This window comes from Pelmatolapia mariae, linkage group LG8, assembly GCF_036321145.2.
Source record: "Pelmatolapia mariae isolate MD_Pm_ZW linkage group LG8, Pm_UMD_F_2, whole genome shotgun sequence".
Taxonomy (NCBI): Eukaryota; Metazoa; Chordata; class Actinopteri; order Cichliformes; family Cichlidae; genus Pelmatolapia; species Pelmatolapia mariae.
In genome coordinates, this window is record NC_086234.1 from 14,161,753 (window position 1) to 14,188,525 (window position 26,773).

The following is a 26,773-nucleotide window of genomic DNA, read 5'->3' on the forward strand; positions in this document are numbered from 1 at the left end:
AGTTTTCTCGTGAAGCTTTACCATCAGTTGAAAAAATGAAGTACACCCGATTGCTTGTAGGTTATAACTTGTAGAATTTAGCAGAAGTAAATGCAATGTTGCTTCAATTCCTTCAGGTTTCTGGACTTCAGTTTACACAACCCACCACAGCATTTAGTCAGGTTGAGGTCTGGACTTTGACTGGTTCATTGCAAAACCTTCATTCTTTTCTTTTTCTGTCATTCTGTTGCAGATTTGCAGCTGTGCAATTGATCATTGTCCAATTTCAACAAGGTTTTAACTGTTTGACAGATGGCCTCACATTTGACTCTAGAATACATTGGTTTACGGAAGAGTTAATGGTTGACTCAATGATTCCAAAGACCCTTCTACTGCAAAACAATGCCAAATCATCACCCTTCCATCACTGTGCTCCCACATGGTATGAACTTTCTGCGCTGATATGTTGTGTTTGGTTTTCACCAAATCTGGTGCTGTGCATCATGACCAAATATTTCCATTATGGTCTCGTTGCTCCAAAGGACATTGTTCTAGAAGTCTGGTGGTTTCTTCAGATGCAACTTTGCAAACCTAAGCTGTGCTGGCATGATCTTTTTAGACAGAAGACACTTTTTCCTAACAGCACTTCCAAAAGAGCAATACTTTATTAGTCTTTTTCTAATTGTGCTTTCATGAACTTTTTTCCCCCTTTCATGAGCTTTAACATTTAACATGCTGTCCAAGGCCTGTAGAGTCTGAGGTGTATCTCTTGGGTTTTTGGTAATGTCACTGAGCATGGCATGGTCTAACCTTTGGTGGGATATCCACTCCTGGGAAAATTGTGGCATTGTGTTAACATACCTTCAAACTGCACAAACCTCTTCGTTTATAGAGGTGATCACATTTGCTAATACTACTACTTCTACTATTGCTACTGGTACCTTCTTAATTTCCATTGAAGCACAAAGGGTGAAAGTAGTTTTACTTCCTTTTTTCCTGTAAATCTCTGCTGCTTCAGGAGACCTTCAAAATAACACTTTGAAATGACCTATGTGATTGATCAATTTCAGTTGTGTAATTGGTCAATGACCACCTTTGAATTTTGTATTTTGTCAGTAGGTATAAGTCAGTTAGTGCTGAGTTCTGCAGATTTTCTGGAAACATCTCACCAATCAAAAAGAATTATATTGATGGCTGTTTTTGTCACCCCATGGTCAGGAATCCACATGCAGTGGGTCCAGACACTCCCAAGAAAAAGATAAAAACACTAATGTGAACACTGAGGGGCTTTTGTTTTTTCATTAACTTTACTCTATTTTAAGTTGCAGTTTAAACCAAACTTGTGGTTTGATTTAAACCAGTGTTTCCTTAAATTGCGGAGCACAGATCTGCTGCTGGGCGGACAGAATGACTACGGGGGCCATCTGAGAAAACTTTGGAAAGCAACTGATACAAATGAAGCATTAACCTCCACAGGTGAAAAACAAAGCCAGAAATGTTAAAAAATGAAAGTGCAACTGTGCTGTTCATTGATGCACCTTGCTAACCATGCTTGATAACCTTGGCTGATAGCTTAGCATTTAACCCCCCAAACTTGGTTACTGGCTAAAATGCTAAAGTTGAGGCTTTGAAATGCATAGTCCAAAGACAACAGGTGACATGATGGTGTCTACATCCATCTTTTATCTACAGTCTGTGCTGTGGGATGTACTCTAACGGAGGCTTAAATTTAATAAGGCCAGCTTGACGTCATATCTGTACGTGTGAATTAGTTTCATTCTATTAATCTTTTTTTTTTTTTTTTTTTAAACCACCTCACAGGTTGTTTCCTCTTTCTTCCACTTGGTGGAGCTAAATAGCTTTACTGGCTTTGTCAGAGCCAGTCAGCTGGGACGTGTTTTTTTTTTTTTTTTTTTTTTTTAACCTATTTTCTTTCTCTCTGTCTCCATATTGTGTTCCGTTGAGCTGATGAACTGCACTGTGCACACAAACGAGCAAATTAAACTTGCAGTTTAAGTCCAGGAGATGCGAGTAGTGCGCTGCATTCAAAAAACCCTGCACAGTCAAGAGAGAGTTGAGGATGACTTAATTACACGAATAATTATGATAATAGGTTTATCATAATTATCATAAAAAAAGAAAATATTATCCTTTTAAGCTGATGCATGCACAGACTGAGTGTACAGCAAAATGGGCTTATGGACAATATTTTAATAAAGACTAATTAAAGGGTTACACGATGGACTGTTCATCACATTTTTAACATTTTAAACAAAAACACAGCAGGAATTAGTCAGTGTTCTACCTTTACTTGTTCTCAAAGCGTGGTTTCAGACAGTTTTTTTCTACTTTTGAATCAATATTACAATATTAATGAGAATGGATATCGTTAATACAATAATCACGAGTGCTGTGAGCACACAAGCCCCACTGACCTATAGTTGACTTAGTAGACTAGACTTAGTATAGTAGACTTTTTTTTTCTTTAAATACCATGCTTTAACTTTAATGTCTCAAATTATGTGGTTATAACATCCAGTGTATTACAAAGAATGACTAAAAAAAAAATCATGTTTCATATCTTCAAAGAAAATTATATTAACACTGTACACACTAGAAATGTTCAGTTTAGTCCAAACCACATGATGGCAGTTTATCTTTGTGGTTTCCCACTGGGTGTCACAAACAGGAAGTTCTGTGAATAGTTATGCCCTACACTGGCTTATATGAACTGAGTTCACCCATATTACTTTTTAAAATATAATTTTTACCATTTTGCCACAATGATATGCAGTCATGTGGATCCTTTTGGTTTTATTTTAATAAGCAAAACATTTCCTTTGCTGCCAAGATTTTTCTCTTCAATGTTAATGTTGATGTTATGTTTGGATGCCTGACTACCATTACACTGGGTAGTATATAGCACTTCTCAAGTCTTAAATATATTCTTATTGCCTCCGCCAAAAAGGTTATGTTGTTGGTAGCGCTTGGGTGCATCTTTTTTCTGTAAACACGATTGCTAGAAAAGTTTTGAATGAATTCTGATAAAGCTTTGTAGGGATGTAGGGTTGGGTCAAGTTAAAAATCCATTAAAATTTGTCAACGTAATGATTTATTGGTTGAAAATTGACAAAACGTTTTATAAATTAGAAACTATGATTCTTACAAGTGTGGTGTTTATTGTCAACATATAAAGAGTACCATATCTGAAGACTTAAACCTCTTTTTGACTTCTGACATTACCTTAAAGCTCAACAGAGTGATCTTAAGGTCAAAGTGGTAATAATGCTATGTAGAGCTATTTAAAACTATGTTTCTTACTACCATTGTCTGTATTTACAACATATAGGTATATAGGAAATGACATATGATGATATATTGGGATTTCTGATCTTATTTGACTTCTTCAAGGTCAAATAAGATGAAACTTTCATAAAATGACTATCTTCAAAAGTTGATTCTGTTCATCTGTTTTCAGTGGGTGAAACGTTTCGTCACTCATCCAAATGACTATCCTTAAAATTCTGCTGTCTTTTTTTTGTATTGGCAACATTTAGGATAAAATACTGGTATATGAGGTTTCTAAATATCACATTAACGTCTACATCCAAATATCCTGTCACATATGACCTCACTTTCACATTTCACATTTTCATATTGACCCCAAAATGTGTTATAAACTGCAAACTTCTTAAAGTACGATTAAAAAAAGAACAAAGATAACAAAATTAATGTGCACAAAACACAAAACTATCCCCTTAAAAGTGCCTCGGTGATTTTGCACTCTCTTTGTGTTTCTCGTTAAATTTTGTGCTCTTGATTTCAACTTTTACGATTTCAGTGGGCTCTCAACAGATGGACAAAAAGCTACTTTTGGAGAACTAAACCTTTATTATGGGCTGCACAACAAAACAATTCTCATTCAAAACAAAAAAACAAACACCTTATCTAACATCGTAGTACAGGTGGGTCTCAAATCCCTGATAAAATGTCTCCTCGGAATGATTTCTACATATTTACAAGCAAATAATTATTAGTTATTGCGTAACAGTAGAGGCCTGCACATGATTCGCTGCCTTCTCAGAGAGGATTGTCGAAGTGCATTATTTCCATCCTTTATTCTCCAGCTTTGTTCAGTAGCATCAGTCTTTTCCTCTGTATGTGATGTTCGTAAAGGTTGATGTCGCTCCCTTGTAAAGAGGATTGTGCCCCTGTTAGTCAAACACAGACAAGGATGCACGAGTCAAGGGGCGGTTTATGGTAATGACACAATAGAAAAGTCCACATTTAAAACAGCTATTTCATGTCATCGTTTAAGCAGACATGCTAACTTGAGTGTGTGGTTTTGTGTTACTTGTGAGCAACTTAAACCTACTGTGATTCCTTGTGGTTTGAGGCCTGTGGGATTTAGCTGTGTTCTTTAGGCCACAAACAGGCTTATTACCAGTAAAGGCTGATTAGCGCTGGCTAATTTAAACCCAGCCCTTCCGTTGGCTGCTTTTTTGTTCTGTTGGTAGTAACAGCATGTAACAGAAATAATAAAAAACATCTTCAGAAAACCGGAGCAAGACACTGCGTGTGTGGGCTTTTTGTGTGTGTGTGTGTGAGTGTGTGTCTGTGTATAGGAAGGTGCAGGCATGTTTGCATACTTGAGTGTGTGCAAAGACTGCATTGAATCCTCAGTGCTTTCCATGATAATATTAAACAAATGCTGCACTTGCAGTTTCCAAATTCACTACTTCAGAGTCCGTTCACTTACTGTTTCCCACTTGGCGCGAGCGCGTTCTTCCTCAAATTTGGCAAACTCCCGTCTGTCGTGGATGGTAACCAGCAGCTTCCAGATAAGCAGAGCAGCCAAGCCCAGGAATAAAATGGCTCCTGCCACTGACAGAAGCACCACCAAAATGTCTGGACCTTTGGGGCAGTCTAAACAGAAGGAGGAAGTGATAAAGGAATGAGCAGATAAGCCAGAGGTCAGGCCAGAGGAAATGATTTTATAACCGTGTTTCATCTCTGGTTCTTGTTTTCACTCTTATTGATTTAATCTCGCTAATATCGCAACGCAGTCCTCTACTAACTGCAGTGAGTTTTCAGAGTCAGGAGTAATAACGCCTGTTATATAGGCAGATGTACAGCTTTAAACTTAATAGCATGGTTCGTTTTAGCATGACTGACAGTTTTCTAATTGCCATCAGGTTTTTAAGTGATGGAAGAGAACAAGGGAAGCATAACAGTGCTGAACAGACTGTTAAAGACCAGAGAGAAAAGTGGAAGATGGGCCAAAGTGGAAAACGGTAACCTCTTACAGCAAGGCCACAATCCTCTCCTCCCTCACTGCGGTCTGGCAAAACTCTCCAGTACTCTGATTTGCACAATGTCGCACAACGACGGGCATTACGCTCCTTCAAAGAGTCACGGACATGAACCACTCCAAAAGTGGAACAACTCATCACATTTGCTAGCCTTGTCCGCATGACTAATTTCTCTTCAATAATTCCCCCAAGTATGTTTTACAGTCAACTAGAGGGACTGCGAAAATTTAAGTTGCTTGTAAGGTTTGGGAATTTGAGGAGCAAAAGTGTCTTTTATATCTCTCACAATCTCTTAGAGTAGTTCACTAATGTTTTGGCTACAAGTTTTGAGGCTTAATTAGTGCCCAGAGTGCAATGTTGCTCCAAAAAAGGTCTGCAAAAGTTCATACAGTATGAGTTATTTCACATGAGAAACTTCTAGATCTTTATTTTTCCACTGTGGTCTACTTGGTCAATTAAAGCGGATGTGACTCAATCAAAAAAAGCTGATGAACTGAAAAATATTCGAGCCAAAATGTGATGACAGATATGAGGTAATCAAAATATTATTCAACCCCCATACGGTCCTAAATTTAGAGTTCTCAGCATAAAAAAATTACATATTTAAAGTTTCTCAAAAGCTTCTCAAAAATGTGTAATGAATTAATACTAATCGCACGTAGAAAGCATCAGCATTATGTGAATTTCCCTGAGGATGAATAAAGCATCCATTCATCCAATATTAACTTATTTTCTGGTCACCAGATGAGTCTCAGAGTGATATTTAGCTTGAACTTTTTATTTTTAATGCCATCTGATGCAAGCCTACTATGAAGTTTTGTCATTAAAAAAGTGTTATGGTGCTGCAGTAAATAAATATGTGGTACGCATGTATACACTGGACAACCAAATGATGAGGCGAAAGATGCCAAGGTGTTAAACAGTAAGAATGCTCCTAGAGCTGTAATGCTCCATGGGTTCCTCATAATGTCAGTATATCTGTGTGGCATGTGGTTACATGCACATATGCATGTGAAAAGCGGTGTTGGGCAACCGAAGCAACGAGGGCGAACTTTTACGGCCAACATCAAAGCTGCTCTCATCTTCCTCCTTCTATCATTCTAGCTCTACTTCCTGCTCTTCAGCCGACCCCTTAATGCTCATAGCCCATCAAAGTCTACATGGAAATCAGTCTTGGCTGACACTATTGATTAATGTGATTTACCAACTTTTTCTTATGTTGTCTCAATTTTTTATTTTTATTTTTAAAAAGCTTAGTCAGCTTTGAAGAGTGAGTGATACAGCTTCACATTTCCTTCGCTGTTCTTTTGCTTACTTATTTTCTTCCATATCCTCAAGAGGAGAGCACGAGAGGGCTTTCTCTCTATGATATGTATAGTCAGCATGTTCCCAGAGGAGCTGGGCAGCTATTTACAGCCCTCTTTGACACGGCAGGGTGCCCCGTGTTCAAGGCAAATTGTGGTGTATTTCTCTGATACCCAGTTGTGCTTAAATTAAACACACACATTCATTAAAGGTAGACCCAAGTACAGATTTTCTCTGAGGGCAGAAAGCTGTTTTACTGCCCCACACTTTTTCTATTTGGCCACTTAACAAGTGAGAGAGCAGGCATCGGGGAAGTGACAGCTTGTACTTGGGTGAACACAAAGCACCAAAAAGTTTTGCCAGAAATTTAAAAAATGCAGATGATTGTGAAAGTTTGTTGTTGCAGGTTTATCCTCATCTATTCAGCATTTGTGTTGATTACATCTGGTAGCAAATTCAGCACAAAAAAAGCAACAGATTCATATTTCTAACCCATAATATTAAATGACATTAAATTAGCAATTAACAGTAGAGATGAATCTATTGACTGGCTAGGGAATGGAATCAGATTACTCTTCTCTTTCATGCACGCACAACACGTACACAGTGGCGCAGGCAAATAGTTGCACGTGTACTCACAGTCACACACTAACATGAGTGAAGAGGCAAGGTTGCCACAGTAAACCATGGAGGGATCACTATGAAAACATTTTTAACAAAAAACCTAATCAGATACTTAAAACAACCATACCCAGCTATAATGGACATTTTAAAGAAGCTAACACCGGCAAAGCGCTTAATGCTAAGCCTGGCCAGAGCTCAGAGCCAATCACAGGCAAGCCACAAGCCAGCAGCCTCAGTATGAGCAAAAGAGCAAAGCAGTTTTAAGGAAAATGATAAGAAAAGGAGAAAAATGTGAATGTCCTGTTATTTGGTGAAGTTATAAACATGCTGGAAAATGATGTGATGTTCTCTAAATCTCTTGCTGCTTTAGTTTTGTAAAGTCATATGTGTCAGGTAAAGGTGCAGCAGTTCATTTGATTTAATTATTCGTACCTCCAGCAGCAGAGTACTTTATTTTCAGTTGTTTTAATAAGAGAAGATCCTGTAATTTACTACAGTGTGGGTAACATTGTAAAGTTTCAACTTTACAAACAGCATGGGCCAAATAAACATCAGTCTTTGTATCTCTTATCATTGATGAGGTTTCTTACCTGGCTCTTTGACAACGAAGAGGATGGATTTGCCACTGGCATCTTCATAATACTGAAAACGCTCCACGCAATCGTTCTCATCTTTGTAAGTGCAATTCACCGCATTTGTGTCATGGAGCTCTGTGTGAAAAATGTTGACGTTACATTACAAGTTAGACAAAATGACCCCTTTAATGGATTGTTCCACCTTGTGCATTTATGGAATTATTATTAACATTAACCAGCAGTGCCAAAATACAAGTCTTGTAATCATTACCACAAACATCTCACCTAATTCATCCACAAGAACAATCTCATCCTTGCAGATTCGAGAGCAGGTTTTGTCCTCAATCAGTTTGCCCCTCTTGAAGTGCTTACATTCCACACACTCCCTGTTAAAATGTAAAATATCAACGAGGCCATCAGTTGATTTCAAGGAGCTAAATTGAATATCTCTGTATGTAAACTCACTTCTTCATGGTACAGGCGTCAGGGCAGGTGGGACACTTGTCACACGTGGCTCCGTAGGCACCTGGTTGCGTGCACTCGCAGGCTCCGCACACGCACTGACCCCTCCCGCTGCACAGGAGGCCCAGGCTGGACATACAAGTGTCTGTACGTCTGGAGCAGTTACAGTTCTCACCCTGCCAGTCTGGTGCGCACTGGCAGAAGCCACAGTTACAGACACCGTGCCCTGAGAATAAACAAAAAACAAGAGGAGGACAATGTGACAAGAAATTTTATGTGAAAAAGAGGGCGCGGCACGAGTTGGGGAAGAAGGATGCTTTTGGCATCTGGAATGGTTGTAACTTCAATCATTTGGCATCATATAGTTTACACACTGTCTTACACAAATGTATTTATTTTGTTGCAAGTTTTGACAAAAGCTTATACACATGCTCATTATTTTCATGGCTTTATTATTAAAGAAATAAATATTGCGTACCATTTTATAATCTGCTGGGCATAAGGTACCTTTGCAAACTCACAAATGTAAAATAAATGCAATTGGATGGACCTTGTTTAGGTGGTCAGCATGAGTTAGTAATGGCTTACCACGTTGCTTTGCCTTCAAACACTTCAAACACAGCATCTACAGCCACGCCGAAGTCAAGCTAGCATTTCATGGCAATAATAATAGCCAGAAATCTAACTTAAATTAAATTTAAAGGTTTAATTCAATTCAGTTTTATTTATATAGCACTAAACTCCAACAAAAGATGCCACAATAATCCAGCAAAAACCCCAACAATTAGAAGACTTTTTAATTGTAGCTAGTTAAAAATAAGTATTATTTCTTGCAGCCATTCAGTGGTCCTGTAAGTTCATGACTTTACACTGTGAACACTGGAAACCAGAGCGGAATATTAAACTGCTAGAGGTTAAAAACCTATTTCACTGTTTGTCTGCGGTGACTGCATTGCTTTTATTTTTGGCTGCGTGATGAAGCGCATATCTGAGCAAATTTGTACACATTGTCTTGTTGTTATTCCACGAAACTCTGTGTGAATGTGAGTGTACATGCCAGTAAGAGTGACGGGGCAAAACCATTGTGGCTTTCCACCACAAAAAACAATGCCCAGATAAACAATGACACAGGAAGCTGCTTGGCACAGTCTAACTGGATAAAGGATGATCCACGGCTAAACTGTCATTATCACATGGCCACAGGACCTCTAGCTTTTAATTAGATCATTCTGTGGAAGAAAAAATAATGGTCCACACACTGAATAAGATATTTCAAGACAACAGAAGACTATGTTCTGCACACACATAGTCTCTGAACATTTCCAGTACTCTCTCGCTTGGCCAAACATGAGTTTATTTTTAGCATCATTACACCACACCAGCCAATGAGTAAGAATAAAGGTATTTTCATGTTACTCTGTGGACTTTGGGGTGCACAGGAAAACATTTCCTTGTGAGACCAGACGAGATGGGGATGGATAGTTTAGTGGCATATGAGATCTACCTAAAAACTACTTAATACAACCTGCTTAGCAAATAAATTCAACCTAAATAGCATCAGGAGTTACTAGTGCATAAGTTTAATGACACTATATCTACATGAATTGAAAAATTGCATTTGTATCAAAATAGCTGTCATATCATTAAAAACAAAACAAAAACAAACAAACAAACAATGAACTAAACTAAAAGGAAACTGATCAAACCCACACTGGAAACTAAAGTAAACTAAACTGAATGTATAAAAATGTAATGAAACAAATTTAAAACTCTGTGAAGAACAGTAACAGAGTGAACGCTGTTCAACAAGTATGGAGTTCAGGGTCGATTAGCTTACTTAGCTTAGCGTGCTCGTTAGCAAAAAGCAAAGAAATACAGCTAGCCTGGTTATCCTTGCAGCTGTTGTTTTTAATTTTCTTTTGGCACAAATTGAAAATGGGAAAAATAAAACATTTTATTAAGTAAGTTTTAGAAGTGTTGGAAGGAGTATTTGTGATCTCTGCACTTGGCTAAAATTTCCCCCTGCGTTCAGTGTTTATGCTAAACTAGCTGCGAACAATATAGTAAGAAAGTTAAAAAACAAAGAAAACTTTATTCTTACTTTGTTTCTGTTACAAGACTGCAACAGACAGTCATAAAAACAGCTTACCGATCTTATCAAAGCATTCAAATGAAATATTAAAGACATTAAATGCAGGTAATGTTGGGTTTAGGTTAAGGGAAAGTGGCAAAAACTGATTACATGTTGGATTTTTACTAATCGGGTCCTCATTAATGGGGTTTGGAATTAACAACACGCAAGCACTGCATTAATGACATGAGATTGATCATTTCATCAAACTTCTAAGAAAGCAATAAACTTTTTTATTTTTTACTATTAACTCTAACATGAGCCAAAATGTCTTGCCAGCAAACCCAATGATGCTTAGTCTCACGTGCATAATAGTTTTTCTTGAACATGTAGGCATTTTTTACATGACAGCATGTGATGTCATTCTGATACTTTCATGGTTTTGACTCAGCAGCATGGTTTTTATTTAAAAACACTAAAACATTGAAAGTAATAAAAAGTAAAGTGATAAACTCACCTCACTGTTTGAAAATCTCAACCACAACAAAGACACAAAGTCTCTCGTGTAGAAGAAAATCACCATCAGTATGTTTTGTTGTGTGTTCCTGAATCCCTTCAAATTCTTTAGTACAAAAGGTTTGGATGACACAAACATATAACCTGAGCTAACACTCACACGTAGTGCACATACACCAAACCAGATGTTTATTGTGAATGTAGCCCATATCCAGAGGGGAGAGTTTTTACTGTATATAATTCTTCCCAGATGAGGTGGGTGGCAAGTCAGTGTGGTGAAAGGGACAAACGACCTCAGCTACAAAAGTGCGCGCACTCTACAAAACTCTACCACAAGCATACAGAAAAATCAAGATAGAAGTCAGTGGGTCATTTCGATCCACTACAGCTTTCAGGGGGGAACAGCTAAGGTTGAGCTATCTCTTGACTGGGTATATCTCAGTTGTTTGCCAGCAACTTCACAGACCACTGTGGCCGGCCAAAAATAATAATAGAAAAAAAGTACAGCACATACAATCTCTCCTGCACTAGTTGCTGCCCTCACTAAACCCCAATGTACCATTTTAAAGTTAATCCTTGAACAGAGCTACTCCCATTTTTAGTCTTCCTTTAAAAAGCAAATACTGGTTAATAATTAAAGATAATTAAAGGTATCTACAGCAGGAAATTGATATTTAAAAGAAAGACTATATTAGACTTGTCTTAGACTCTTTTGTAAATGGTAAATGGACTGATTCTTATATAGAGCTTTTCTACTCTCCCGGAGTACTCAAAGCGCTGTATACAACATGCCACACATTCACCCAATCACACCCATTCCTCTATACATAGTGCTTTCTAAGTACATTCACACACATTCATACTCCGATGGATGTATCAAAGAGCAACTTGGGGTTAGTATCTTGCCCAAGGATACTTGACATGCAGACTGGAGGAGCCAGGGATCGAACCAACCTTCCGATCAGTAGGTGACCTGCTCTACCTCCTGAGCTGTAGACTAAACTGTTGACCATTAAGCACATCACTGATTAATACTCATTCATTTAAAATCCTAAAGCAAAGTAAATACACAAGAAGCCTGCATGTCTTTCTTACTGTAACTCATGAGGCCTTACCCGAGCAGAGTTCTCCCTTGTAGCGCAGGCAGTTGAAGTCATCACACTCACACAGCTTTCCCCACACTTTCCCAAAGTCACTGCTGTGGCACACGCACTGGCCACACACACAGTCTCCACGGCCGCTGCAGACAGCCGACTGAGGTCCTTCGGATCCTGCAGGTCCACTGCAGCGATCCTGCGCCATGGGGTTGTAATCGCCTTCGGCACATTCGCAATGTGGTCCTAAGCGACCTGGGTGGCACAGGCATATGCCACACTCAAAAGTGCCATTGCCATTGCTACATTTGGGGCTATCAGGCTGGGCTTTGGCCTGGCACTTGCAGTCGCACTCAAAGGTGACGGTGATGGAGAGGGCATCCTTGAAGCCCACAGGTTTGATGATAAAGGTTTTCTTTTTTTTGGATGGGCAACCACGAGCACGAGCCTCCACACTGAAAGAGACCTGCCAAAGAGCGTAGAAGTGAAAAGAAAAAAGGAGACGCTTATACTCATTTTTACTTGTTTCTTTTTTTTTTATGGCATCCAGACTCAGCATTATCTAATCGCTGTCAGAGAAAACAGCACAAAGCAGATGTAACACAAGGAATGCCTCCAAATGTATTTAGTCAAAGTAATTGTTCATTCAGTGCTGCATGCCAGATCTGGTAAATGTGGGGAGTTACTACATCTGGAGAGATGGCCATATATGGAAATAATAATAGCAGCTGAGGTAAAGAGAAAGAAATGTGTAGAGGCCAGAAAATGTCACCTGGAGTGAGGAAAGACAAAGAAAAATAGCCATAGATGCTTAGATAAAGAAAAATGCAAAAACTAACAAAGAAAACTATTTAAAAAACAATCTTAAGACAAAAAAACATGAAGAATAAAAAATAAAGTTAGAGACTCTGTCATCCATTTTTCCATCTTTTACTCCTTGACACTATGAGAAAAAGGGAAAATCCAACTCAGATAGCAGAAATAAGGGAAATGGAAACATACCAAAAAAAGACCCATATGGAACTAATGTGTTATTTTTGTTTATAGGGAACAATGGTCTCTTGAGATGGGTTATATTTTGAGTACAAGCAGAATCTTTTAAACATAAAGTGTTAGAGTATTCCTTGAAAAAACTAAATGCGTTTAGGTGACTGTGTCCTTCTTTAAAAAATTACAGTAACAAAAAAAAAAAAAACTACAGTGAGAGTAAGTTAATTAGTCTCATGAATGATGTTTTCCTGAGTGTGGCCTGTATAGTATGTAAACAATCATGATCACTGTACATCCTTATCTGAAACAAATAAAGAAAGGAAACAACCATGTACAGTCAACTGGGTGCGACGGAGGTTAGGATTAACACTTGTAGATAAAGATCACAGTCAGATTACTGCCTTTCTCCCCTTTCTGTGGTAATTCAGAATCTACCATATTAATCCTAAATCTTCTTTTATGTGGGTAACGTTTTTGGGCCACCTTTCTTTGGTTACTCATGTTGTGACTACATTGTAGAAAAAGTGCACTATGAAGCTGAATATATAACTAGCTTTATATGTAATACTCCATTTAGTCAAAATATCACTTAACAAGCAGGGGCCAGCCATTACTAACCCGTGCTGACCACCTAGACAAGGTCCACTCAGTTGCATTTATTTTAACTATTTTATATAACTGTTGATAAAGATCATAAGTATTATGAGTATTATGAGTAGATCATTAGTATTACTGTTTATAGTAATATGAAAAAGTTCACCCTCTTTCAATTCTAAGATTTTACATATGAGAACACAATATAAAGTCCTTAGCAGGTCCTAAAATGATTTGAGTGAAGTTCGGATGAACAGCAACACATGAAATATAACACTGTGTTATTAGTTATGTGGCAAAAACTAAACCAAAATGGAGAAGCAGTGTATGAAAAACCATGTATGCCCATGTGCGGGCTAACGCCCACTCACATCCTCCGCCTTCTGACCTCAGGAAATCATATGACAGGCTGGGGCTAGGTTTCACAATGAGTTCACCTGAAACCTTGGCTGATTGTGACCTACACCTGTTTTCACCCCTTGGCTTGTGCCATTAGGTAGAGGATCATTAGGGCGCCCCATGGGGGACACTCCCATAGGGCTTAAATCTGGGACTCTCCACCATTTGACCTTAGAACTGAAGAAGCTCCTTCAGAGGTGAAACGTCTTTAAGCAACTTAAAGAAGTCCAGACGCTTTTCTTTCCAAGCTCCTTCGTCTACGATGAGCTGGAGAACCATCACAGACATGTACGCCCTTACTGTTTCCATAGCAAGAGGGTAAATAACAGCCAGGTCGAATTCATTTTCATTTTGGCAGATGGCCGCGCTGCCTGTACTGGAGGTTTCTGCCTGTTAAAAGGGAGTTTTTCCTTCCCACTGTCGCCAAAGCTCTCGCTCATATGGGGGTCATATTGTTGGGAGCTTTCTCTGATTTTTTTGTATTATCGTAGAGCCTTACAGTATAAGGTGTCTTGAGGTGACTGTTGTTGTGATTTGGTGCCATATAAGAAAAACTGAATTGAATTTAATAAATTGATCATCAGTGGTTTGTGTAGTTTGTTGGTCTGGTGCATTCAGTTGTGTGAGATTTCCAAACAATATATAATCCATTATTCTACAATGAGAAAGACAATTTATAAATAGCAAACATTCAAGTAGTTACCAATCTCCCCAGGAATGGACTGTTGGAACGTCCAGTACTCAGAGAAACTGTAAAAAACACAACTCAGACTCTACAGGCCTCTGTTAGCATATTAAATGTTAAAGTTTGTGACAGTAAAATTAGAAAAAGACTGACCAAGTATGACGTGTTTGGAACTTTTTCCAGGAAAAGGCCTCTTTCTCCAGGCCTCTCAAAACAGAACATGGCAGTATGGCTTAGAAATGCTGTGGGGGGGGACCTTAACAAAGCTCTACATGAATGAAGGCTTGAAAATCTCAATCACGGAGGTGGTCATGATGATACAAACTAATGAATCATGGGGCGTGCTTAGTTTTTTTACACACAACTTCTGTTTTTGTTCATTAATCATGTGTTGCTGTTCATCTAATGAGATGAGATTTAGTAAGATTTAGAATGTGGTAAAGACCAGAGCTGCCTTATAAGAGTCCAAAAGTAAAAATATGAAAATGGGAACTCCACTCCAACTCACACTGTGGTGATTTTGCTATACTGACCACAGATAGACGTACAGCCACGTCTCTGTAATATGAAGCCAAACCTTGTAGTTGCAGTGCAAAGTCTAGAAGAACTAACCGTATCTCCTATTTTGAGCCCAGAGCAGGATTTGAGGCCAGGAATGACCTCTCCATTCAGGCAGGTGGCGTTGAAGGAAAGAGACAGTTCCTCTGGGACGCCTTGCAGCTCCAGTTCCACCTTGGAACGAATTTTCTGACGGCAACAGAAAAAAGCAGGAAACACAAACACACACACATAGGACGTGGTTTTCAAGACGGGTCATTTCCTTAAATATGAGTCAAACAAGTAACTCATAGCAAATTATACACGACATCTTACTGACTTCTCTAATGACTTTATATTTGAGTGTATATTGTAGTGCAAACAGCTAGAATTACTTTTCAGCTCATTCACCTGCCGTCCTGCATAATAAACTCACGTTCAACATAAATAATGAAACCCAGCCGAGAGCCTCCTACATTTGGTCAGCTTCACACTTCAGCCACTGGGGAATTTCTCCTGAGACTCTGACTCTACGCTGCGTATGACTCACATGCTGTGGGTGTGTGTCAACAAGCACATGTCATCCCCTCAAACACTGTCTCGCCAAGGATGTGTGAGCATGTGTGTCTGCATGTGCGTGTGTGTTGCACTCACTTTGTACGCCTTTAATATGAGCTGAATAACATTTCCCGAGTCATTGGACAGCGTTCCCACTGTAGTGCCAGGAATCAGCTCACTGTAGTTCTACAACGCACACAGACAGAGAGACTGTTCTAATCCTGCATCATCAGGGAGTCTTTTAATCATTTATCGATTGCTGCTAATGTCATTTGCATCTCATTAGTTGCAAACATAGAATGCACCCATCCAATACCCACCGAATAAAGATTGCTAATTATTTGATATTAAATCATTACTGTCAAGATGATATTTACAAGAGGATATTACAAGAGGACTCAGGGCTGTGTGTCGGACAGGGTCGTCTGCAGTACGGGGGCCCCACAGGGAACGGTTCTGGCTCCGTTCCTCTTCACCATCTACACTGCAGACTTCTCCCACAACTCCACCCAGTGCTTCCTGCAGAAGTTCTCTGATGACTCTGCTATAGTCGGCCTCATCACTGATGGGGACGACAAGGAGTACAGAGGACTGACTCAGGACTTTGTGGACTGGTGCCAGCTGAACTACCTCCAGATCAATGCCAGTAAAACCAAGGAGCTGGTGGTAGACTTCCGCAGGCACAAACATCCTCCACTGCAACCACTGAACATCCAAGGTATGGACATTGAGACTGTGGACAGCTACAGGTACCTTGGTGTTCATCTGAACAACAAACTGGACTGGACTCATAACTCAGACGCCCTCTACAGGAAAGGGCAGAGCAGGCTGTACCTGCTGCGGAGACTCAGGTCGTTTGGAGTGGAGGGCCCACTCCTGAAGACCTTCTATGACTCTGTGGTGGCCTCAGCCATCTTTTATGGTGTGGTCTGCTGGGGTGGCAGCATCTCTGCTGGGGACAGGAAGAGACTGAACAGGCTGATCCGAAGGGCCAGCTCTGTTCTAGGATGCCCTCTGGACCCAGTGGAGGTTGTGAGTGACAGGAGAATGGTGGCTAAGCTGTCATCCCTGTTGGACAACATCTCCCACCCCATGCAGGAGACTCTGACAGCACTGAGCAGCTCCTTCAGTGGGAGACTGCGGCACCCACGGTGTGGGACGGAGAGATTTCGCAGGTCTTTCCTCCCCACTGCTGTCAGACTCCACAACAAAGACTTTAACTGATCATACACACACATCCACAAATGTGCAATAACACAAATGTGCAATAATCTTTCTGGCACCATTGTATTTTTCACTCTGTTGTATATAGCATTTGTATTCTATTTTTATCCTATTGTATATTTTATTCTATTTTATTCTACTGTATATAGTATTCTATTTTTATTCTATTCTGTACAGTTGTGTACTGTATTTATTCTTATTTTATTTTATTCTAATTGTCCTTCATAACTTTTGCACTGTCCACTTCCTGCTGTGACAAAACAAATTTCCCACGTGTGGGACTAATAAAGGTTATCTTATCTTATCTTATCTTATCTTATTTTACTACATTTTCATTAGTTAATTTGTTCCAATGGATCGCTGTTATATTATCCATCCATCTTGTTGTCCCATTCATGGTTGTGGTAGGCTTACCACAGGGTGCTATAGGTGGAGTAAACCCTGCACAGTCTGTCGCAGGGATAACACAAAGAGACAGACAACTATTCACACTCACATTCACACCTTTGGGCAATTTTAGAATCACCATTTAACCAAACTCCACCAACTGCACGTCAATGGTAAGTGCGTAAGTGCTTTTTATCTAACATTTACACCCATTCAAACTCATCAGAAAGCAACTCAAGGTTCAGTATTTTGCCCAAGATACTGAACCCTGACCCTGTGGCATGCAGACTACAGTAGCCAGGGATCAAACCACCGACCTTCCCAATATTTGGTCGTAGTAGTAATAATAGGTTGCTAAGCTACAGCCAGCCTATGTCTTTGGATTGTGGGAGGAAACCAGAGTATCCAAAGAAAACCCACAGACTCCACACAGAAAGGCTCCAGCCAGATGGTGGACCTTCTTCCTGTGAGGCAACAGTGCTAACCACCGTGCTACCATGCTACTGAAAATGATAAACAGTAATTTATATTGCAAGTAAAACTAATGCTAAAATGTTTGTATGTTTTTTCAGTTGTTTTCTGAGACAGTAAATGGCAGAGCAAGTACAAAAAGAAAAACCAATAGTGGGTATTTAGAGACCACTAAGAGATTAAGACACCGTTTCCGCTAGCTTCTGTGGTTTCTCGCAATAATTTTAGAGACGTTTAGTTTCCAAAATGGCGACGAGACAGTTGCGAGTTACATCAAATGTGTGAAAACCGAAACATCCAAAATGCATGATATAAATGTGACGTGCTACTAGTGCATGAAAGTCACATGTACCCAGTTATCTTTTTGTGACTTTACAGTCACATTTTTCTTTCATTTATCAGTTTGGAATCATTTTATGTAATTATTATATTTTCTTGTTTTATTTTTTGTTTCTGTTCTTAGCCTCTATGACTGATTCCATGTTTTCACCTGTAATTTCCTGCTAATGCTAACTTTACTGGGAAGTTCTGTGGGTCAGCTGCTGTTGTTTTTAAATGTGCTGTATTCATAAAGCTACTTGACTCGACATGCAATAGTTTCCATCCAGTAGCCAAAACTATGTATAAAATACTGTTTGACACCAGTTGGATGTACTAGTGTTTCCAGTTTTGGAAAAACTGACTTTGTCTCCTTCGGTGTCTGAGTAGTGTGCAAACAGTGATTTCCAATGCAGCTTCCAAGAATGTTTCATTTTTTTTAAAAACAGTGAGGTTCACTGGACTTCTCTGAAAACACTACTTCTTATTAAAAGAAGATATTTGTTTTCATTTTTAAAAAATGCTTAGTTTATGTTTGCATTTTTTGTTTTTTGAGCAATTATGTTTTAACAGAAGGGGATCGTGTCCACTGCAGAGCTCCTCACCTGGTAAAGGGCAACCACAGGGTTGGTGACTGCAAAGATGAGGTTGATGTTGTTCTCTGACATCTTCTCCGTGATCAGAGCAAGAGATGGATAATCCTGTGGTAACAAAAGGACAATGAAGTTAGCACATACCGCTTCTGTGGTTTCTCTTCATTGCCGTCTGTGCACACAAATACTCGGCTTTAATATGCGCTAACCATGGTCGTAGACTTGCTGTACATATTATCAGAGTTCAGGTGGCATCGTCCATCGTTGGGCTGCACGATTCCAGCCAGACGACCATCCAGAGCCACGTGAGTCTTTGCGTCTGAGGTGAAGATCAGAAGGTGGGAAGCATCTGGACGCCAGCCGATCTGCTCCTGGTTCCCATCAAACCAGGTAACAGAAAAGGAGGAAAGTAAACAATAAAGAATTTTTCAGTTCTTTTCAAACAGCAAATCTCCTTCTGATTAACTTAATTTTACCACCCAGCCTTTAAATATTTCTGAGCTTAGGTGTGCGTGACGGAGGAGTAAAAGAATGCCAAACCAAATCTCAAGTTATGTCTGTGAGATGGGGAAGTCTGCCTCTCCACCTTGCACACAGCAGCCTGGATGATGGCATCAAAGCCTCCCTCCGGGGCATCTCGGTTTCTGGACACCATCTGCTTCTTCACCTCCTCCGTGAAGCGGCCCACTTCCTCCGTCAGAGACAAGACATGTTTGTAGCCAAACTGTGGCAGACAGGTGGTATTAATGCTGCCAAGTAAAGAGAAATTAAATGTTTACTTTGACAGACAGCATCAGGGTTCATCCAAAAGTGGTGTCAACTCCAATAACTGATGACATCTCCACCCATCACCACCCTCAAGAACAATGTTTATGCACAATATAATATGTATGCAAGAAGCATGCTTAGTAACCAAACGTGTTCAGAGGTCATTCAGTTAGAACAACTACAATTTTGTTATGAAATTGAATGCAAAATCTTTACAAAGTGCAGTTTACCTTCTTGGTCTTCTTGGTTAGTTATCCTTTATAAACCGGCTAACTATATTTTCAAATTTTTGACATCACTGGTATTTTAATGTTAGGTAATATATACATAAACAAGAGCGGTTAAGAGTGCAAGTCCCCTGAAGGGCAAGGCCTATACTAAAACTTTGATACTATATGCTGATGTCAGCATTGTTAACATGGAAATCGTTTTCTGTCATTGTGAAATGTTGCATTAAAAAAATGCTTTAAAAAGCTCACACTGAACACTGGTGCTCCACAGGGGTGTGTACTGAGCCCTCTCCTGTACTCACTCTACACCTACGACTGCACGGCCACTAGAAACTCCAACATCATTGTGAAGTTTGCGGACGACACTACAGTGGTGGGTCTTATTACCAACGGTGATGAGACGGCCTACAGGGAGGAGGTCAGCGCCCTGACCCACTGGTGTCAAGACAACCATCTCACCCTCAACGTCGCAAAGACAAAGGAGTTGATAGTGGACTTCCGGAGGTGCAGAGGAGTACACACCCCCATCACCATCAACGGCGCCGCTGTGGAGAGAGTGAGCAGCTTCCGCTTCCTTGGTGTACATCTGGCTGAGGATCTTACGTGGTCAGTACACATAAACAAAATAGTGAAGAAGGCGCAGCAGCGCCTCTTCTTTCTCAGGAGACTGAAGAGATTCGGCATGAGCCCCCGCATCCTCAGGACCTTCTATCGCTGTGCCATTGAGAGCATCCTCACTGGATGCATCACCACCTGGTACGGCAACAGCACCGCTCACAACCGCAAAGCTCTCCAGAGAGTAGTGCGGTGCTCTGAACGGATAATTGGAGGTGAGCTTCCCTCCCTCCAAGACATCTACAGGAAGCGGTGCCTGAGGAAAGCGGGGAGGATCATCAAGGACTCCAGCCACCCCAGCCATAAACTGTTCAGACTACTTCCATCAGGAAGGAGGTTCTGCAGCATCCGGTCCCGTACCAGCAGACTGAGAGACAGCTTTTTCCATCAGGCCATCAGACTGCTGAACACGTCATAGACACCTCACCCTCACTACTGGAACTTCAACATTATGCACTCCATACTGTATATAAATACCACTGTTTTGCACATACCAACCTCTGTATATTTTATATATCTTATTTTATTGTTTACTTTATTTCATTTGTAAAACATGTATATACATACTATATACACACTCAAACACACACACGTAGAAAAACATATTTAGTATACACATTCAGTAATGTATATACCTTTACATATTGTACATATATTTATTACTTTTTAGATTAGCCATTTTTATATTTTGCTTGTTTTACATTATTGTATTTTGCACAACTCTGTTGCTTGTGAAGCTCGCACACAAGAATTTCACTCACATGTACTGTACCAGTGTACCTGCACATGTGACGTGACAATAAAAGTGATTTGATTTGATTTGATTTGAATGCTTATGTGCTACAATGACTAATAGTCTGGAGATGATCCAATGGAAACTAAAGCTTTTTCCTAATGTGTGTGACCCTGACCTTTGACCTATGAGCTATGACCTTGAACCATTACATACTAAAATGGTGTATTTATCTTTACCCATACAATAGGAGCAGAATTTGCTGGAATCTATAAGCTGCAAAAACTTGAGATTTTAAGATATAGTCATGCAGTGTATGATTTTGCCAAACTTTATGGTATCATTGTGAAATTGTAGGGCGTCATAATTGAAACAATAAAATGTGTTGTACAGTTCTCTCCATGCCCGTTCTTACTATGTAATATTCGATATGGCTTCTTGAAAATTTTTTTAATCTATCGCTAACCTTTGGTGCTAACAATGAAGGTCAAGGTCAAATCTTAGCCCCCAAGCGCTAGTATAGAGTTGTGAAGTTTGATGAAGAGCCATTAAAAACACGTGAGTAATACAAGTTTTTTTTTATTTATTTTGACATTTGCTGTGACCTTGACAAGATTTTCACCAAAATTAAATCATCTTAAGCTTTTATTGATATCTACCATCACACAAAATTTGAAAATGATATCTTGAAAACTGTGGATGCTAAACTGGTAACCTTTTACTTGTTAGGTGAAACATATAAGTCTGGAGTTGTGAGCGGTAAAGTCTGGGCACTGTTGGTCTCATGCATGTCAGTTTTTGACCAACAAAGAGAATACACAGTAATATATCTATATTATGGCTAAAGCACTTCTGGATGGATGCAAACTGCATTTCGTTGCCTTGTATTTGTGACATGTGCAATGACAAAAGTTGAATTCTATTCTACAGCGTCATCCGAAAGCCATCAAATAACCTGGCATGGGCAAAAGGAAAAACAAAAAAACGATAAACCTTTAAGAGATTTCTCCTTTGTTCATAATTCATATAAAAAAACTCTCTTTACTGTGAACGTACCCTCCTCTCACTCTCTCTTTCTGCTCCAGCCTACTATAAATTCTTCACTTTTCTTATCTTTTATCAAAACATTCCTACAGTCTGGGTCTCACTTTACATGAGCGGGAAAGCAAATGACCCTGGAACCATCAAATCAACGTCACAGGAGCCTCTGGCTGCAGTTATGGCACTGGGATGCTCTTCCTCCCTGAGTAGATTACCTGTGGCTGATTCACAGGAGCTGACCAAGCACTTAGGAGCCACTGTGAGCCTTTAACAAGTGCTGAGGCTCCGAGACTGCTCGCGTTATTGCTGAGCAACGCTGTGTTTAAATATGTCTTCACAAGACTGACATCATCTGCGTAATGCAGGTACTTAACACACGCAGACGTAAATACTGAAACCACTGAAATCAACACCGGTGGTGACATATGAAGCGTGAAAAAACATTATGGGGAAACAACACCAGCATAATAAACTGTAGACTGATCTGGTTTAAACCCATGATTTTATCTTAGATTTACCTGTAGCAGGGGTTCTTTACAGCCTCTTTTGGTGAAATGTACATGTAAGGAGAGAGTGGCTTGTCCACAAAAGCTCCAAAGCCCATGCGCAGGTTGCTGGTGGTGCGGTTCATGGCCTCCGCCAGGCCTTTGCCGAGCGTCCTCAGGCGGGTGAGATCATCATTCATGGAGTAGGAGAGATCCATTAAGTAGTAGAGATCTACGGGGTAGTCCTCCACCTGCCGCACCTTCACTGTGAAACGTTTAGCATCATCTAGAAAATGAGATGAAGAAATAGTTAAACACTGCTTCCTGATTTTACTGTTCTTCTCATTCCCTTAGAGAGAACAGTTTCACTCATTTCCTGTGAAACTGTGTAAAAAACTTTATATCCTTATATGTAGGTGCTCACCCGGCCTGAGGGTGATGTGTATTTTCTGAGGCTTTATCTGGGTGACGTCTTGTGTCGCTCCCGCTGCCTTGTTGCTCAGGGGCCGGTCCTCGATCACCTGCAGTTTGCTGGTTGGAAACTCCAGAGCTGATGTGGTACAGCCCGCTACCACCAGATTACTTTTCAAATCACAGCGGGACAGGCCAGCAACTCCTTGGCCAAAGTCCTGAAAAAAGATGTAGGACATTTTAAAGAGAAAAGCAGTCTCGTTGATCTGAATGTAGATTAATTTCTAGTTGTAATTAAATTCAAGAAAGGAGAGCATATCTGACTGATTTAAAGGCTAAAGTGCAACGGGGAGGACCAGGAGTCTACAATGGCCTAATCTTATGTTTCCTTTTAGTACTTCAATAAACTTTGTACTCTAAAGAAGTTCAACCAGTTCCTCTCTTGTAGAGGCTGAAGTCATCCTGAAAAAGTATGTTGACTCCCATACTTAATTTCACTATATTAAATCACTGCACTCCTTGGTTTGAACCAGAAAATATGACTGTATCCTCATACACTAACAAGATGTCAGTCACTGAGTTCTGAGTCCCTGGACTCACATAAGCATCCTACTCAGAGTCAGTGAAGTGGTTAAAACCCTTCATTTTCTGTCCTTCTAACTTTGAAAGAGACATGTTGTCTTGTTCACAAATCCAAACCCAAATACTTTAGAATGTGCATGGAGTCAAAGACTAGAAGTGGCTTCACCACAGAGACCACTGAGAGTGTTCTTCCAAACCAGATTATAGCTGGCTGATGAAGAGATCTGTACCACCGTGTACCAGTCTGGTTGGCTGAAAGCTCAGCTTGTAAATGAAGTGAAGTGGGGGAAAAAAAGGGACCCCACCTCTTTGGAGCACCATGCACAGCTGGGGTGCACATCCAGACACTCCTTGCATGTGCTGGCTCCTCTGGAGGTGCAAACATTTGAACCTGGAACCAGGAGAAGAAGCAATAGATTGATTTAACTGATAATGATTGGTTCCTTTCACTAAGAGGAACATTTAAGATCATTTGCTTTACGTGGGTGTGAATTCTCTTGTTTTTTATGAGAGATTTCAACTTTTTGGTTTGAGAATTTTGGGTCATTTTTCATCAGAAAGATGAAGCTCAAAGAAAACGTGTCAATCAAACAGAGGGTTAAGAACATTCTTAAACTAGCAATGCATTACCAAGTAAAACCAGTCTCAGACATGTTCATGTGTTATGCAGTGATAAAACAAAGCACTGAACCGCAAACTGCAGCTACAAGGTGAATTGTGGTTTAAGATAAGTTTGGTAAATTATCAGCTGCATGTGGCAAACACTTTGTGTTCACTAAAGCTAGCACAAGCATCTGTGTTGTCTTGAATATAGGACTATATTTCACAGATATAGTCTTCAACTACTGCACCAACATATGAAGAAAACAAATTTAAAGATCAACTCAAAAAATGTAAACTGTAAACTTCTGCATTCCTAAATGCTAGGAAACAGTGACCAAGAGGGTTTATGAAGATCTGTTTGTTTTAAACTCTGTTTTGTGAGCATGCTCATGAGACTGCATGTATGTATCCACTCTGTGTTATACGTTATGTTCAATCCAGTCGTTTGTGCCACTTAAAATACCTTAATAGAACTGTTATAGCTGTTGTATTTTCTGCTGCCCTCTTGGTCAGGTCTCTCTTGAAAAATGAGGCTTTTATCCGGATAAATAAAGAATTTGCCAAAAACTGATTGCAGCTTCTACCTTTCTGGCTCAAATAACTTGATATCATTCACAAAAGTTTGATGGATTACAGCAGTTTAAATACCAGTAATCATTTCTGGCAAATACCGGCAATCACTTTTTGGCAGATGATCACTTTTTAAAGTCTTAGCAGAGTTTCTCAAAGGAAGGAAGAGACAGAAAACAGTTAAACTCACCACAAACTGCTGCTATTCCCGCAAAGAGCAAAACCCACACGCACAACATCCTCTGCGTCTGGAGAGCGCTCATCGTGCTGAGGGCTCTCTGAGAGGACACAGCTCGCTAGTCAGCTGAGGTGTGTGTATGAGGAGAAACCAGCAAGAAAAAAAAATACAACCCTCTGTAATCCAGACAACTCCAAATAGAGTCAAATGTCTCAGAGCCACCCCTCTACTCCCCATGCTGAGCTCTCATTATTATACTACTAAATATAGTGGGCGGGGAAAGCGCAGCATCCAAAATTGCGAGTTTAGGAAGTTTTCTGATGGCGGAGGGCAGGTTTCGTCATCTGATATGTCAGATTAATGGAGTACGTTTTTGAAACACTGTTAATAAAGTAAGTTTCGTAGGAAAAAACACAATAAATTAGATATATCTAAAGCCTAAATGTTATTATTTAACGTAAAAAAAAAAATCGGTTTCTGCTTAAATGAAGTTTTTTTTTTTAACACAGTGGGAAATATTAAACATAGATTTTTAATTAGGATTTACCGAGTAATACCCGTGAACGTCAGGTACACCGACTGCACGCTGCCCACTAGTGGACAATAGCTGTAAGGACTGAAAAGTCGTGTCAGTATATAAAACCACAGTGCTCCTTTTTGGCAGGTCTGAGCAATTGCGTGCAGGGTGCAGTCCTGAAAGAAATATCCACTGTTTCATAAGTGAGTAATACAAATGTTTCTTTGGCGACTTAAAGACAACAAAATTAGAAGAATTTGGTTTGTTCTGGAAAAAAAATAGCCATTCATTTAAAACTAATGAAGCTGAACACTGACTGATGGACACATAGCGAAGTAATTTAGTTTCTGCTTCTCCCTTTAAAGTCCCTAAGAAGCACTAACTTTGAATGAACTGAAGAGTTCTCCCTCATGTATGCTCTTAAAGGCTTTTATGAGGAAAGACAGATCTTTATGCACATGCCAGGTTTGTTGGTATTAATGTTTCAGCCGGCTCCTTCAACTAAGGTATTTTAAACTTAACTGGAGCTTACAAGTCTGATGTTGAAATACTGTAATGGTACTCTGTGTAGTACCAGCTATGTCCAGCAGATGTCAGTCTTGCAATATGTGTTTTTTAGAGCCAGTGAAAGCATCTGAATGAGTCAATGATGCATCTATGCGCTGTGTCAGACAAATGCAGTTTTGCAGCTACAGTGTCAGATTTTGGCTTTTAGCAGTAAGACTGGAATTCAGACTGAACTGAATTTGTTGGGATGCAAAGATCTTTAGGAAAGAAAAACTGGGACTGTTTGCAGGTTTTGTTAAAATCAGAAAACCCAAATAGTCCTATCTATTCCCAGTTGTTTATAAAATCACTCAAGGTAAAACTTCAGGCTTGACTTCGATGACTTTGTGGATGTTTTGACTTCTGGACTGAAAAACTGAGATTTTGTTTTCTTGATGTTATAAAAAGTGGCAATGACAGATGTGTCTGGTTAGGGTGAGGGATGATTTTTGCTGGATTGTTTGACTCAAATGAAAGTTACAGCTGAGCACACTTGGCCTGGCAGGGTGATGTGAACGAGACTGGCGAGCGGGATCAGAGCTTTGAGGCATAACATATGTAAACAGTAGAGCCGCAGAAATACAATCACTGGCAGAGACAGTGAGGACTGGTCTCATTCACTTCAGCTTGTTTATTAGAAAGCCACTGCTGCCACATGCGAATGTAAAAGCCTTAAACAGAAAAGCACATTTTGCCTTCATCCACTTTTGTCCATTCACACCGTCACTCAGCCACATCTTTTTCTCTCCTGCTTTTCCCTCCATCCTTGTCGGGTTCTTCCTCTCTTTGTCTTTGTTACC

The 26,773-nt window shown here is 39.8% G+C and overlaps 1 protein-coding gene across 1 annotated transcript; it reads right to left on the minus strand.

The window, feature by feature from the left end:
• Window positions 1-3,380: 3,380 nt before the first annotated feature.
• Window positions 3,381-25,115, minus strand: LOC134633867 (integrin beta-3-like). The gene is made up of 15 exons (XM_063483007.1): window positions 24,923-25,115; window positions 23,865-23,950; window positions 22,991-23,195; window positions 22,600-22,852; window positions 19,281-19,443; window positions 18,904-19,065; window positions 18,707-18,802; window positions 15,798-15,887; window positions 15,219-15,353; window positions 11,960-12,404; window positions 8,261-8,483; window positions 8,081-8,181; window positions 7,811-7,930; window positions 4,739-4,905; window positions 3,381-4,190 (listed from the first exon to the last, which is right to left on the minus strand). The coding sequence occupies exons 1-15, from the start codon at window positions 24,993-24,995 to the stop codon at window positions 4,122-4,124; spliced, it is 2,388 nt and encodes a 795-aa protein (XP_063339077.1). The 5' UTR covers window positions 24,996-25,115; the 3' UTR covers window positions 3,381-4,121.
• Between the last annotated feature and the right edge of the window lie 1,658 nt (window positions 25,116-26,773).

What these genes read in the sequence shown, in the direction of transcription:
- LOC134633867 (XM_063483007.1), bottom strand. Translation starts at nt 24,995, where the DNA reads ATGAGCGCTCTCCAGACGCAGAGGATGTTGTGCGTGTGGGTTTTGCTC. An exon ending in CAAGGGAGAACTCTGCTCGG is followed by an intron (nt 8,484 to 11,959) that starts GTAAGGCCTCAT and finishes GTTTATTCTCAG; the next exon opens with GGCACGGTGTCTGTAACTGT. An exon ending in GACGCCTGTACCATGAAGAA is followed by an intron (nt 8,182 to 8,260) that starts GTGAGTTTACAT and finishes ACATTTTAACAG; the next exon opens with GGAGTGTGTGGAATGTAAGC.